The 12,692-nt window shown below is 39.9% G+C and overlaps 1 protein-coding gene across 2 annotated transcripts in view; it reads right to left on the reverse strand.

Annotated features, from left to right (window-relative positions):
- sec23a (Sec23 homolog A, coat complex II component) overlaps positions 1 to 12,692 on the reverse strand; it is a 110,517-nt gene that overhangs the window by 65,311 nt on the left and 32,514 nt on the right. For both annotated transcript variants that reach the window (XM_080202844.1, XM_080202845.1), the window contains exons 2-5: positions 11,530 to 11,771; positions 10,260 to 10,317; positions 8,532 to 8,618; positions 1,853 to 2,089 (exon numbers count right to left, since the gene is read on the reverse strand). In XM_080202844.1, the coding sequence (XP_080058970.1) occupies positions 1,853 to 2,089; positions 8,532 to 8,618; positions 10,260 to 10,317; positions 11,530 to 11,750 (603 nt within the window). In that variant the 5' untranslated portion in view covers positions 11,751 to 11,771. The remainder of the gene's footprint in view (positions 1 to 1,852; positions 2,090 to 8,531; positions 8,619 to 10,259; positions 10,318 to 11,529; positions 11,772 to 12,692) is intronic.

Genomic DNA, 12,692 nt, shown 5'->3' on the forward strand with positions numbered 1-12,692 from the left:
AAACGAGCATAATGACTTCGTGCTATTCCCCTGCCGTTTCCTCCATATTCTGCACACTGATTACTTGAAAAGAAACATCACATCTCCTCTTGAATGCCTCGATTGGACCTGGGTCCACCACACTTCAGACATTTCAGTAGTACATTTCAGACCCAAAACATTAGTGTGCAAAAGTTTCTCATATTTGCTTCTTTTGCAAATCACTTTAAATCTATGCCCTCTCATTCTTGGTCCTTTTACAAGTGGGACAGTTTCTCCCTATGTACTCTGCCAGCCCCATGATTTTCAGAATCTCAATCAAATCTCCTCTTAGCTCTCTTCTCAAGGACAGTCCCAACCTCCGTAATCTGTCTTCATAACTGGAGTTTTTCCACCCTGGAACCATTCTTGTAAACCTTTTCTGCACTCTCCCTAATATGTTCACATCCTTCCTCTTATATGGCACCCAGAACTGTACATAATATTTCAGTTGAGATCTAACTAGTGTCATTGTTGTTGTGCTCTATTCCCCTTTTAATAAAGCCCAGAATATTATATGCTTAGCCCAGAATATTATGCTTTAATAGCTGCACTCTCCACCTGTCCTGCCACCTTCAATGATCTGTGCATATATACACCCAGGTACCTCCAGTACTGTGCCCCATCAAGAATTTTACCCCTATTTTATACTGTCTTTCCATGTTCTTCCTACTAAAATGGCTCACCTCACACTTGTCCACGTTGAACTTCATCTGCCATTTATCTGTCCACTTCACCAACCTGGTCTATGTCCTTTTGAAGTTTTACACTGTCCTCTGCAGTGTACAACGCTTCCAAGTTTTGTGTAATCGGCAAAGTTTGAAACTGTCCCTGCACACCAAAATCTAGATCATTAACACAAGTCAGGAAAAGCAAGGGTCCCAACATTGACCTCTGGGTTTCTTCCTCCAGCCTGAAAAATATCCATTAATCATTACTCCCTGCTTCTATTATTCAACAAATTTTCTAACCATGTTGCTACTGTCACTTTTATCCCATTAGCTACATTTTTTCTCTCAATTCTGTTGTATGGTATTGTATCAAATGCCTTCTGAATGTCCATGTACACTACATCAACAGCATTATCCTCATCGATCCTCAAAAAAATCCCAAGCTAGATTTCCTCTTTAGAAATCCAGGTTGGTTGTTCCTAACCAACCCACATTCTTCCATGGGACTGCTAATTCTCTTCTGAATATTATTTCTGGAAGGTTGCCTGCTACTCATGTTAAACTGACTAGCTTGCATTGGTGGGACTATTCTTGCAGCTTTTCTTTGAACAAGGGCATAACATTTGGAGCTTTCCAGTCCTCTGGATCTCCCGAGTGTAGAGAAAACTGGAAGATTATGGCCAGTGCCCCTGCAATTTCGATTCTCATTTTCGTCAATATGCTTGTATCTCATCAACTTTGAGCACTGACAGTCTGTTCAACACTTCATCAACTTTGAATCCTTCTGCCAAAAAATAAAATTACATGGGCACAGCAACAAAAAGATTCTTTCCCAGCATGTAGTAATCAAATTTGAAATGTCAAAATTATAATAAAATGTATAGACTTTAAAATTTAAATTACAACAGAACCTTGTAGAGTTAAGTGATCAATTGTAACTTTTTGTGTTAGATACAGACTATGCCTCCTTTCCTCCAGTTTCACAAATACCAATTAGGAACTTACACATGCTCTGCCATGGTGTGTTCTTCCAACAAACATAACCTATGTCTACTTTTAATTTTCAAATAAATCATAAAGTTTAATTTTGAAAGTTAGTTTTTAAACGTACGTGCTATTGACTTTCTTCTTCGTATGTTTTCCACATCGACACAACTGCCTACCTGAAGCTGCTTTGCTGTTAGGTCTTTTGTGCCTCTGAAGACATAGCTCTTCGAAATACCCTCACAACCAAGCTCATGAACTTGCACCATTCTGCCAAATGTAATAAGGCCAACCAAAGCTGTAGGTGGCAAAAGGCTCAAGGACATTTGCATTGATTCTTTCAAGGCCTGCAGATCTTCATCTTCCATGCAGGTATCCACAACATAAAGAAAAATTAAAGGCATTTGAGGACCACGCTGTTGAAGAGAAAAAAATAAGGTTTGATCAATACTGATTTAAATCATCAATTGTACACATTTTCTGAAATACCTCAAAGTTCTAGGGACATAATGACATAAACTTTCAGATTCCAGTTTACTAACAAATTTAATTAATTTCACTTTTGGCACTCCAAAAGTGAAAGCAGAGTAACAATCAGGTAAAAGTTATGCAATCTGTTCCTTAGCTTTAAAAATTAAGCAGCCAATTTAAGTAAATCAATTTCAGCATTCTGCTGACATTCATGGACACACAAACTTTTGTTTCCAGTTTAGGAAATCAGTAAAGCTGAAAAACTGTAGTCATGCAATTCCATGTAAGCTACATCAGTGTCCTGCAACCCAACAACTATCCAAGAACTCTGCGTCCCCCCAATTCTAAAGTGAGATGGAAATAATTTATTTTGTAATATTCGACGCTCATTATCAAGTATGTTAGTGCACAGCTGCCAAATAATGCAGGGCCAGGTATGTTAAAAATCCAAAATCACAACAAGGGGAAAAACAATTTATATGACCTTCATACACAATTGTTTGTTAAATAATTCCTAGAAAATTATTTAATAGTCTGGAGGCGAGGGCATGGGGACAAATTAGCTATACAAAGCTTTGAAATCCAAACTGATTGGACCAACTTGAATTGCACAAAGATCACCATTGCAATTAATTCTGCAATTGGTCTTGGAATTTCTACACCATGAATTGTCAAAACTCTAGAAAACTCAGAATCGGCATCATGTTTTCTCTGTATATTTACACTAATCCAAATTACCTTCTTCTAATCGCCTTAGCCTTTGCTTGAAACCAGCATCTGAAACTAATGATACACACTCAGACTTCATCAGAAACACAGAAGTACTTAGTATCAAGGAAAAACTATAGAGGATCGCAGTCTCACAGCTGCGCTAGAGCAGCCTATTGATTATCCCCTGTCCATATCTTCGAGATGCCTAATGCCTGAGAAAGGACTCCAACTCTTGGGATGATTATCCATTCTCAGTCCCAATTAGTTTCCCAAGACATATGACCCTCTTCTGCTCTGCTGCCCTTAAAGGGACCACCACGACCATTAACACATCTGTCCTCTTTTAATTTATTTATACAATGGCACTGTAGCACAGTGGTTAGCACTGTTGCTTCACAGCTCCAGGAACCTGGATTCAATTCCCGGCTTGGGTCACTGTCTGTGTGGAGTTTGCACATTCTCCTTGTGTCTGCATGGGTTTCCTCCGGGTACTCTGGTTTCCGCCCACAGTCCAAAGATGTGTGGGTTAGGTTGATTGCCCATGCTAAAATTGCCCTTAGTGTTCTGAGATGTGTAGGCGAGAGGGATTATTGGATAAATATGTAGAGATATGGGGGTGGGGCCTGGGTGGTGCAAACTCGATGGACCGAATGACCTCTTTCTGTACTGTAGGATTTCAATGATTCTATGAATCTTCAATGACTGTTACTCAGTCCTAAACTCTAATATTATAGACGAGTCGTGCAATTATAAATTGAGTCTTAAATTGAGTATCGACATTAGCAGGAACTGCAAATAACGAGCAACTCTTTTGGTACAGGCAGCTCATTATTTTTTGCTGTCACAACCTGTCAATAACAGGTCGATCAGGTACACTGGTGCTTACAGGCTCAAAAACATTTCTCGATAGGCAACACTGACTGCTGGAGCACCTCTCTACTCCTCCAGTTATCCACATATTTATAAACGATTTGTCCCTCCATGTCTACTGGGTACAACAGGAGTTTGGTAACAGAGACAATTCCAGAGACTTAACTTGACACATTACTGTTATGACATCATGTCATATTATTTACTTAACATTGGGTTTTTTTTGCAGTGGTGATGGCACATTGATAAAATCTTGAGGCTTGTGTGCCATGTACAGTTCCAAATATGGTCTTGCATGGAACTCTCTTACAGGTTTGCTGTGTTTCCATTCGTGTGACCAATTCAGCAGTCTTGTTCTGGCATGTAATCTGTCTCTTTCACGATCTGAATTGCTGATTCTGCTGTCAATTTCATTTTTTTTTTGACCTCTTCAGTTAATTTGTCATTGCCAAACTTTCTTCTTCAAGTTCTTAATCTCCTGATTCAATTCTTCACTGGAGTTGTTCTCATTTTCTGGTTGCGTTTCATGGAGTACAGCTTATTCCACATTGCCTCACTAAATTCACCTTATTCTTAACTTCATTTTGCCAATTTTTGCAACTGTCCTCCCCCAAAAGTTTGCTGTCAGTCATTTCATATTGTTGTTTTGTCTTCTCCAGAGCTTTAATTTTTTTGCTCATTTCTATTTACGTTCAATAATTTTTTAATTTCTGCACTTTGTGGAATCCATCATATTCTTACTGGACATGTACATTTCATAAATGGAATCCTCATTTCTATTTGTCTTAATTTCAGCTAAACCCTTCAATGTTAGTAGGGTCTGTCTCCGACAAAGTGTTCTCCAATTCACTCATTGCTCTTAATTTGGTCTTTTGGGATCTTGTGTCGTCACTCTCCATCCGGGGTCTTTCACTGCCCACCACTGGAGTCTTTCAGTGCATTTTACTGCTTCCTGAGGTCTTCGTGTGCCTCTTCCTGGCGACTTTCATTGACTATGGACATTTTCTGAGAACTGCCCTCGATCCAAGGTCTTTTCCAATTTCCCTGTCCATTGCCCTCTGTTTCATCTTGTGGTTGCAGCTTTAAATTATTGCCACATTAAACACACCACCACTTTAAATGCATTACCTCTTTAAAAGACATTACATCTTCAAGACTGTCATCTATTTTTAATGCTGTCGGCAGTGTGTTCTCCCACATTTCTGAAGTTTTGGCACATACCTGCCACTCATCCTCTCAACCTTTTGCAAACTTTCAAAACGTCATTTCTTTTGCTAATGTAAAGCTTTCTCAGCAATCTCTGCAACTTTTGTTATCTGGCCACTCGGGAGAGTTTTTTGATGTGCTTTTTTCATGAATTTCACTGGAGACACAGCACTTTCGATTTGATTTGATTTAATATTGTCACATGTATTAACATAGTGAGAAGTATTGTTTTTTGCGCGTTATACAGACAAAGCATACTATTCATAGAGAAGGAAACAAGAGAGTGCAGAATGTAGTGTTACAGTCATAGCTAGGGTGCAGGGAAAGATCAACTTATTGCAAGGTAAGTCGATTCAAATGTCTGACAGCAGCAGGAAAGAAGCTGTTCTTGAGTCAGTTGGTATGCGACCTCAGACTTTTGTATCTTTTTCAGAAAGGAAGATGGTGGAAGAGAGAATGTCCTGGCTGCTTTGCTGAGGCAGTGGGAAGTGTAGACACAGTCAATGGGTGGAGGCTGGTTTGCGTGACCGTCTTGGGCAGAACAGGAGACATACAACCAGAAAGAATGCTTTCTATGATGCATCTGTAAAAATTGGTGAGGGTCATAGCTGACTTGCCAAATTTCCTTAGTTTTCTGAGAAAGTAGAGGTGTTGGTGGGCTTAACTATAGCGTCGGCATGGAAGAACCAGGGCAGGTTGTCAGTGATCTGGACACCTAAAAATCTTGATGCTCTCGACTCTTTCTACTTTGTCCCTGTTGATGTAGACAGGGGCATGTTCTCCTTTACGCCTCCTGAAGTCGATGACTTTGTTTTGTTGATAGAGGAAGAGATTATTGTTAACACACCAGTTCACCAGATTCTCCATCTCATTCCTATACCCTGAGTCATCATTGTTTGAGATCCGCCCTACTACTTGAAAATCAAATTGGAGGGGAATTTGGCCACACAGTCATAGTATATAAGGAATATAGTAGTGAGCAAAGAACACAGCCTTCTGGATACAAGTTTCATGGGTATTATGGTGTTAAAGGCTGAGCTGTGGTCAATAAATGGGAGTCTGACAAAGGTGTCCTTGTTATCTAGAGTGGGATGCAGGGACAGGGAGATGGTATCTACTGTTGCGGTGGTAGGCAAACTGTCGTGGATCCAGATAGTCCAGAAGGCTGGAACTGATTCGTGCCATGACTAGCCTTTTGAAGCTATCACAATGATGGATGTTAGAGCAATCAGCTGATTGTCATTGACGCATGCTGCTTGGTTTTTTTTTTAGGTACCAGGATGACGGTCATCTTCTTGAAGCAGATTGGAACCTCAGATTGTTGTAAAGAGAGGTTGAAGATGTCTGTGAATACCCCTGCCAGCTGATCCGCGCAGGATCTGAGTGCTCATCCAGGTACTTCCACAATAGATACCATCTCCCTGTCCCTGCACCCCACCCTAGATAACAAGGACACCTTTGTCAGACTCCCATTTATTGACCACAGCTCAGCCTTCAACACCATAATACCCACGAAACTCGTATCCAGAAGGCTGTGTTCTTAGCTCACTACCATATTCCTTAAAAACGATGACTGTGTGGCCAAATTTCCCTCCAGACCAGTCACTTTCCAGGGGTTGACCTTCAAGAAAGCTGCTGTGACATCTGCAATGATGACCCCAGATACAGGTTCATCCAAGGTGGATGACATGCTTTCACTGTCCTCTTGCTCAAAATGGGTGAAGAATTCATTGAGCTCATCAGGGAGCGGTGTGTTGGAGCCAGTGATTTTACATGCCTTCATCTTGTAGCCTGTTATATCTTGCAGACCTTGCCATGGTCGGTGGGGATCGGTGTGGCCAGCCTGGACTCTGGCTTGGTGCAGTACTGTCTTTTGGCATCTTTGATTGATCTCTTTAGATCATATCTGGCTTTCTTGTATGGGTCAATGTCACCTGACTTGAACACCTCAGACCTGGACTGCAGCAAGCAGTGGATATCCCTGTTCATCCATGGTTTCTTGTTGGGGAACACATGGATTTGCTTCTTTGGCACAAAGTCTTCTACACACTTACTAATGAAATCAGTTACTGTGGGGATGTAATTGTTCAGGCTGATCGCTGAGTTTCTAAGCACTGACCAGTCCATTGATTCCAAGCAGCCTCGCAAAAGATCATCAGCCTCCTCAGGCCAACGTTGCATGACTTTCTTTGATGGATTCTCCCGCTTTGTTTTTTGCTTGTAAGCCAGGAGCATAGCCTTGTAGTCAGATTTGCCAAAATGTGGGCGTGCAATAGGGTGGTAAGCATGTTTGATACTTGTGTAGCAATGGTTTAGGATGTTTTGGCCTCTGGTGGAACTGGAGACATGTTGGTGGACCGAGGTGCTGTTATTTTCAAAGCTTTCTAACTTTTAAAAAAAAATCAAGCTGGGGACTTCACCCTGACCCCCCACTTCAAAACACCAGAACTTTGCTGATTGTAGTTCCTCAGTGCAGGAATCACAACATAGAACCTCCACTGGCTCTGTTATCAGAACCTGGCAATCTCAGCCTTTTTCCATGGTTCTGGGACATGTCTTGCAGTTCACAGAAATCATAGAAACCCCGACAGTGCAGAAGGCGGCCAAATGGCCCATCCAGTCTGCACTGACCACGATACCACCCAGGCCCTACCCCCGTATCCCTACATATTTACCCACTAATCCCTCTAACCTACACCTCTCAGGGCACTAAGGGGCAATTTAGCATGACCAATCAACCTAACCCGCACATCTTTATACTGTGGGAGGAAACCGGAGCACCCAAAGGAAACCCACGCAGACACAAGAAGAGTTCCTTGGGGCATTTTGTTCACAACACTACTCTGTGCTCTCTTCTGTTCTTAAATTTTTGCAGCTTTTTTTGTTTTTTTTTTAAACCTACTTTCCACTTTTTCTTGAACAGAAAATCACAGCTCTTGCCTCTGAGTGTTTGTTTCCTCTTAATTTTTTTCTATATATATTTCTAAACTTCTGACTGTACTGGTCAACCCAGGCTTGTTCCAAGTCCATCTCAAAGGGTCTGGCAATATCTCAACATCAGAAATATAAGACAGGCACCCAGATGAGTAATTTTTCTTTTGGATTTGAATTGAAACAAGTATCATGCCAGAGGCTGTGTCCTCATAATCCATTTTAGCCTTGTCGCCAAATGTAACGATGCACACTCCTCCACAAACCTGGCCACTCACATTGCTACCTAGACAACCAAATCAAGCACCAAGGTGTAAAATTATGCAGTAAATTAATCAGAACAGGGTTGCCAAAGACTATTAGTATTATACTGGCGTTACAAAGTTCAATTACATTAAAGGAAAATAAGACCTTTTAAATAGTTCTGGTTAAGTAATTCCAAAATAACAAATGTATTGCATAACCTCTGAAGATTGGGCAAATAGAATGGAACCATTGGTCAAATATATTAAATTGAACAAGAAGTTGAGGCACAGTACCACAAGTTATCTTAACAGTTTTGGAGTGGAAACATCAATTTCCCTTAGAAAATTATTGAATTAAAAACTATTCAAACAGTACAATCACCCAAAGTCCCACCAAGTATAAATTGTGATTCAACAGTCCTACCTGGACTACATATTCAATCGTGGAAAACTGTGGTAAAAGTTCCGCTGGTTGATTCATCTCAGATATCCCGGAATAGGAAGGGGGAAACTTTTTAAATAAAGAAATTGCATCAAAATAGGTATTTTGAAAGCTACAGATAAGCCTTTTCTTCCATGCAAAACACATCTTTCATTCACTTTTGAGTATTTGACCCAGTTGAATATGTTATATTCTATACTGTAAACTGGAGTAAGGATAATCTGATTAGTCCAAGTTCCATTTGGACTAGGGAAGGATAGACAGAACAGTCACAAAGATGTTAAACTAGCAAGGGAGTTTGGGGACAATGGCGGGGGGGGAGGAAGGTGGAGGCTTAAGTGGAAAAGATAGAATAAATAATATTTCAAATACAAACAACAGGGTAAGAGTTTAGAGTGACAATTAAAATGGTGCTGTAGGCACTACAGGCAGAGGGAAAATTGAACCAGGAAAGAAAAATTAAAACCATGTGCGTGAAACATTAGAGAAGGATAGGATGCATGGCAGCTTCTATAACTGCACCAAGTATAAAGAACACATTTTATGAATCGTTTCTAGTTACGCCTTTATAAGATCATACGTTCAGTTCTCTTAATTCCAGGACTGTTTCTTTAAATTGGAAAATTGCTCATATCACATCTTTAACAAGAAAGGTGGGAGTGAAACCGGGGAATTATAGAAGTGGGGAATTAGCCTAATATTTGTTGGTAAATTAATGGAGTCTATGACTAAGGTTTGGATGACTGAAGACCTCAAAACTTTTCAGCTAAACAGAGAACAGCCAGCAGAGGTTTGTAAATCCTGTGTAGGTCATGCCTGATTGAATTTTATAAAAGTGTTACATAGGGAATGATTACGGATATTAAATAGACTGTCTTTTGTCCAAATTTACTAATGACACAAAATAATTAGCATTGTAAGTGTAGTTTGAAATGCAAAATAATAACATATCAACACATGTCAGAACAAATGGACAAAATCATGGCAAATTGATTTAAATTCACTTTGAACCAAAAGGGGATGGAAGAAAATACTTTCTAAATAAAGAATAATGTCATAAATTTCTGATTCTGGCTATACAAAGCTCAGATCATATCTGGTCTACTATGAGCAGGAAGGATATGTTGGTTTTTGAGGGAGTGCAGTATAGATATACCGAAATGATATCTAGACTCTCAAATTAAGAGAAGAGGTGACACAGAGTAGGGCTGTAGTCCCTGGAATTTAAATAGTCGAGGGATGATTTGATCAACAATTTCAAGACATTACAGGGAATAGAGGGAAATTATTGCTACTGATTTCAAGTCTAAGACTAAATGGGACACAGTTAAAAATCATAGTCAGATCTCTCAGGAGTGAAATTAGAAAACATTTCTGCAAAGGGTGGAAAAATTATGCTAGATCAATTGTCACTCTTAAATTTGAACTTAACGATATATTTGATGAACAAAAATCTAAGGAAAATGAGGCAAAGGCAGGTATATGGAGTTTGGTTCCAGATCAGTAATGTAGTGATTGAACAGTAATAAAACAGACTCAAGGGGCCAAATGGCCTACATTCCTATTCTCCAATACAAAGGTTGAAGTAACACATGGATCTAAAACAATATTTTGCCAATAATTAAAGACATTATCACAAATTCTTGTCACGAACACTTCCCATACAACGTATTCATGTTACAATGTAACAAATAACTAAGTGCATCTTACCTGATTTCTCTGATAGCAGAAATTACAAGCCCACAATTTTGCTTTGTAATCTACTTGGCTGGAAACAAACAAAAACCAGTTAGAGAAAATAGTAAGTAAAGCTTATTCTACCAGTGTAGAAATATGTGCCTTAGTCAATTTCTAAATAATCACTATGGAGTCAATTTTACACAGGTTTTTTTTTTAAAACACACACCAGTAGTCATCTTCAAATTTCTCTTTACAGTTATAAGATGATCACACCATAACTTGACCTAAATGCCAATTCTGCTGGTGTGAGCTAGTGATGTGGAGATGCCGGTGTTGGACAGTGGTAAACACAGTAAGAAGTCTCACAACACCAGGTTAACGTCCAACAGGTTTATTTGGTAGCAAAAGCCACTAGCTTTCGGAGCGCTGCTCCTTCATCAGGTATCTCACTCCAAAACCTAGTGGTTTTCGTTACCAAATAAACCTGTTGGACTTTAACCTGGTGTTGTGAGACTTCAACCTGGTGTTGTGAGACTTCTTATGCTGACAGCTAACACAGGGACGTCACAAAACCAATTTACCACAAGGATCATCATGAAAAATGCACAGAAGCAAACCTCCTACTCGTGTGCTATATGGGACTATCATTTTTTCACTTCTGTGGGAGGAGAACATTAGCAAAGATTAGGGGGTCAAACATGGGGCCTTTCTAGTCATGTATGGCTCAGAGTCTCACCATGTTTCCCATTTATCCTACAAGTAATCAGGAGTTCAGCCTAACAGCCATTGTGGAGGTGTACAACTGTGTTTAAAGACTGAATGACTGGATTAAACACTGTGCTCAGAAGGTAAATGCTCCAAATGTTAACTTGTCTTTTCTCTTCATTTTTATTTGTTCACTGGAAGAGGGTGTCACTGGCTAGGACAGTATTTATTACCCATCCCTAATTGAGACAGCGATGGTGAGCTACCTTCTTAAACCACTGTAGTCCTTTCATTGTTGGAACATGGTGCTGTTAGGAAGGGAGCTCCGGGATTTGGATCCAGCAACAGGGACAGTTTCAAGTCAGAAGAGTTTCTATAAGAGCTGCATTTCCAATTTCTTCCTACTGACCTTTATTATATGATTTGCAAGGATCTTTAAGAACTGTTAAGATGCGAATTCCAATCCTTTGTACCAAAACAAAATTTGTCAAGTCTTTATAGAAAAAATACAATACTGGATAGAACTGTTACTTATGCTGCAGTATGAGATATTTACTGGTCAATTATTTTGTTTGAATCTGTATGCCTGGCTTACCATAATGGATTCAAAACTGCCCGGCAGGTTGCTCTACTGCAAAGCACAGGTTCATATTGAATTGGAGGCAAGTCAGGTCGCTCTTTTAAAGGTGTAAACAAGGTACCCAAAGGAACAACCATTCGGGTTGCTTCTAAACGACTCGACGGCCAAACATTCCAGCTTAACCGGACTCCGTCCCGATCTTCATTCTGCTGGATGAACTCCATAAAAGTTGCCATTGTGAATGCACAACCTTAAATCTGAAAGAAAATAATCCACTGTTTAAAAATGTATTAAAACGGAGTTGCAAGCTTATGTTTTAATATTAATGAAGGTGCAAGTTACAATTGCAACATTCAATTGTAGCTTTTTGTTCCTGTGATACTTGAATTCATGTAGTTTAAAATGCTGTAAGTTTGAGCTGGGTTGCAAGGGGTGAATTGTGAGCTGTAAGAAAGCAATGGAAAACGCACGTGGCCAGAAGTGTGCTCAGTCTTGAAGCACCATTGGACAAGATTTTATCCCTGAAAATACTTTTACTGAGCACAAGTATATATTTGTTGAAATCTTGGGAAAGTTTGGTGCTAGCGGGAGTTCAGGTTCACACCAACATTTAACTTGATACACAGATGCAAGAACCTTGTTGACAAAAGTGGAATGTGAGATGTGGATGGCCATCGATCCTCGGTGTATTCAGGAACAAAACATTTAATTTAAACTGGAAATTAACCATAGTAACATAAAAGTCGACAGCCCATTGACCGAATTGGAGACAAACAAATTGGGAGGTGCAAAACAGGCTGTCCACTCGTTATCACCAATCACACAAAGATCAACCACTGAAGGTCTGAAAATTAAACCTCTGAAGAACTGGATATTTGTTTGAGCAGCAATTGGGCACATTGCACAGCATCAGATGAAGACTTTCTGAAATCACACTCCAGAATGCAGTCACCCAGTTGCCAGTATCAGACATTTCACAACATAAGAGATAATATAAAGAAAGCTGCATCTGACTATTCACAGGGCAGAGACCTGAGTTCCTTGAACTGTTCAACAGATACATAGGTTCAGATTTTCTCCACTACAGAGGGGCTCATAATGAAAATCGTGGAACTGGCCGAGTTCCCCAAGTCCTGCCCCCAAACCGAGCATTCTCCACCTCTGCACGGCTGGCATTT

This window comes from Carcharhinus amblyrhynchos, chromosome 14, assembly GCF_965287045.1.
Source record: "Carcharhinus amblyrhynchos chromosome 14, sCarAmb.v2.hapA, whole genome shotgun sequence".
Taxonomy (NCBI): domain Eukaryota; kingdom Metazoa; phylum Chordata; class Chondrichthyes; order Carcharhiniformes; family Carcharhinidae; genus Carcharhinus; species Carcharhinus amblyrhynchos.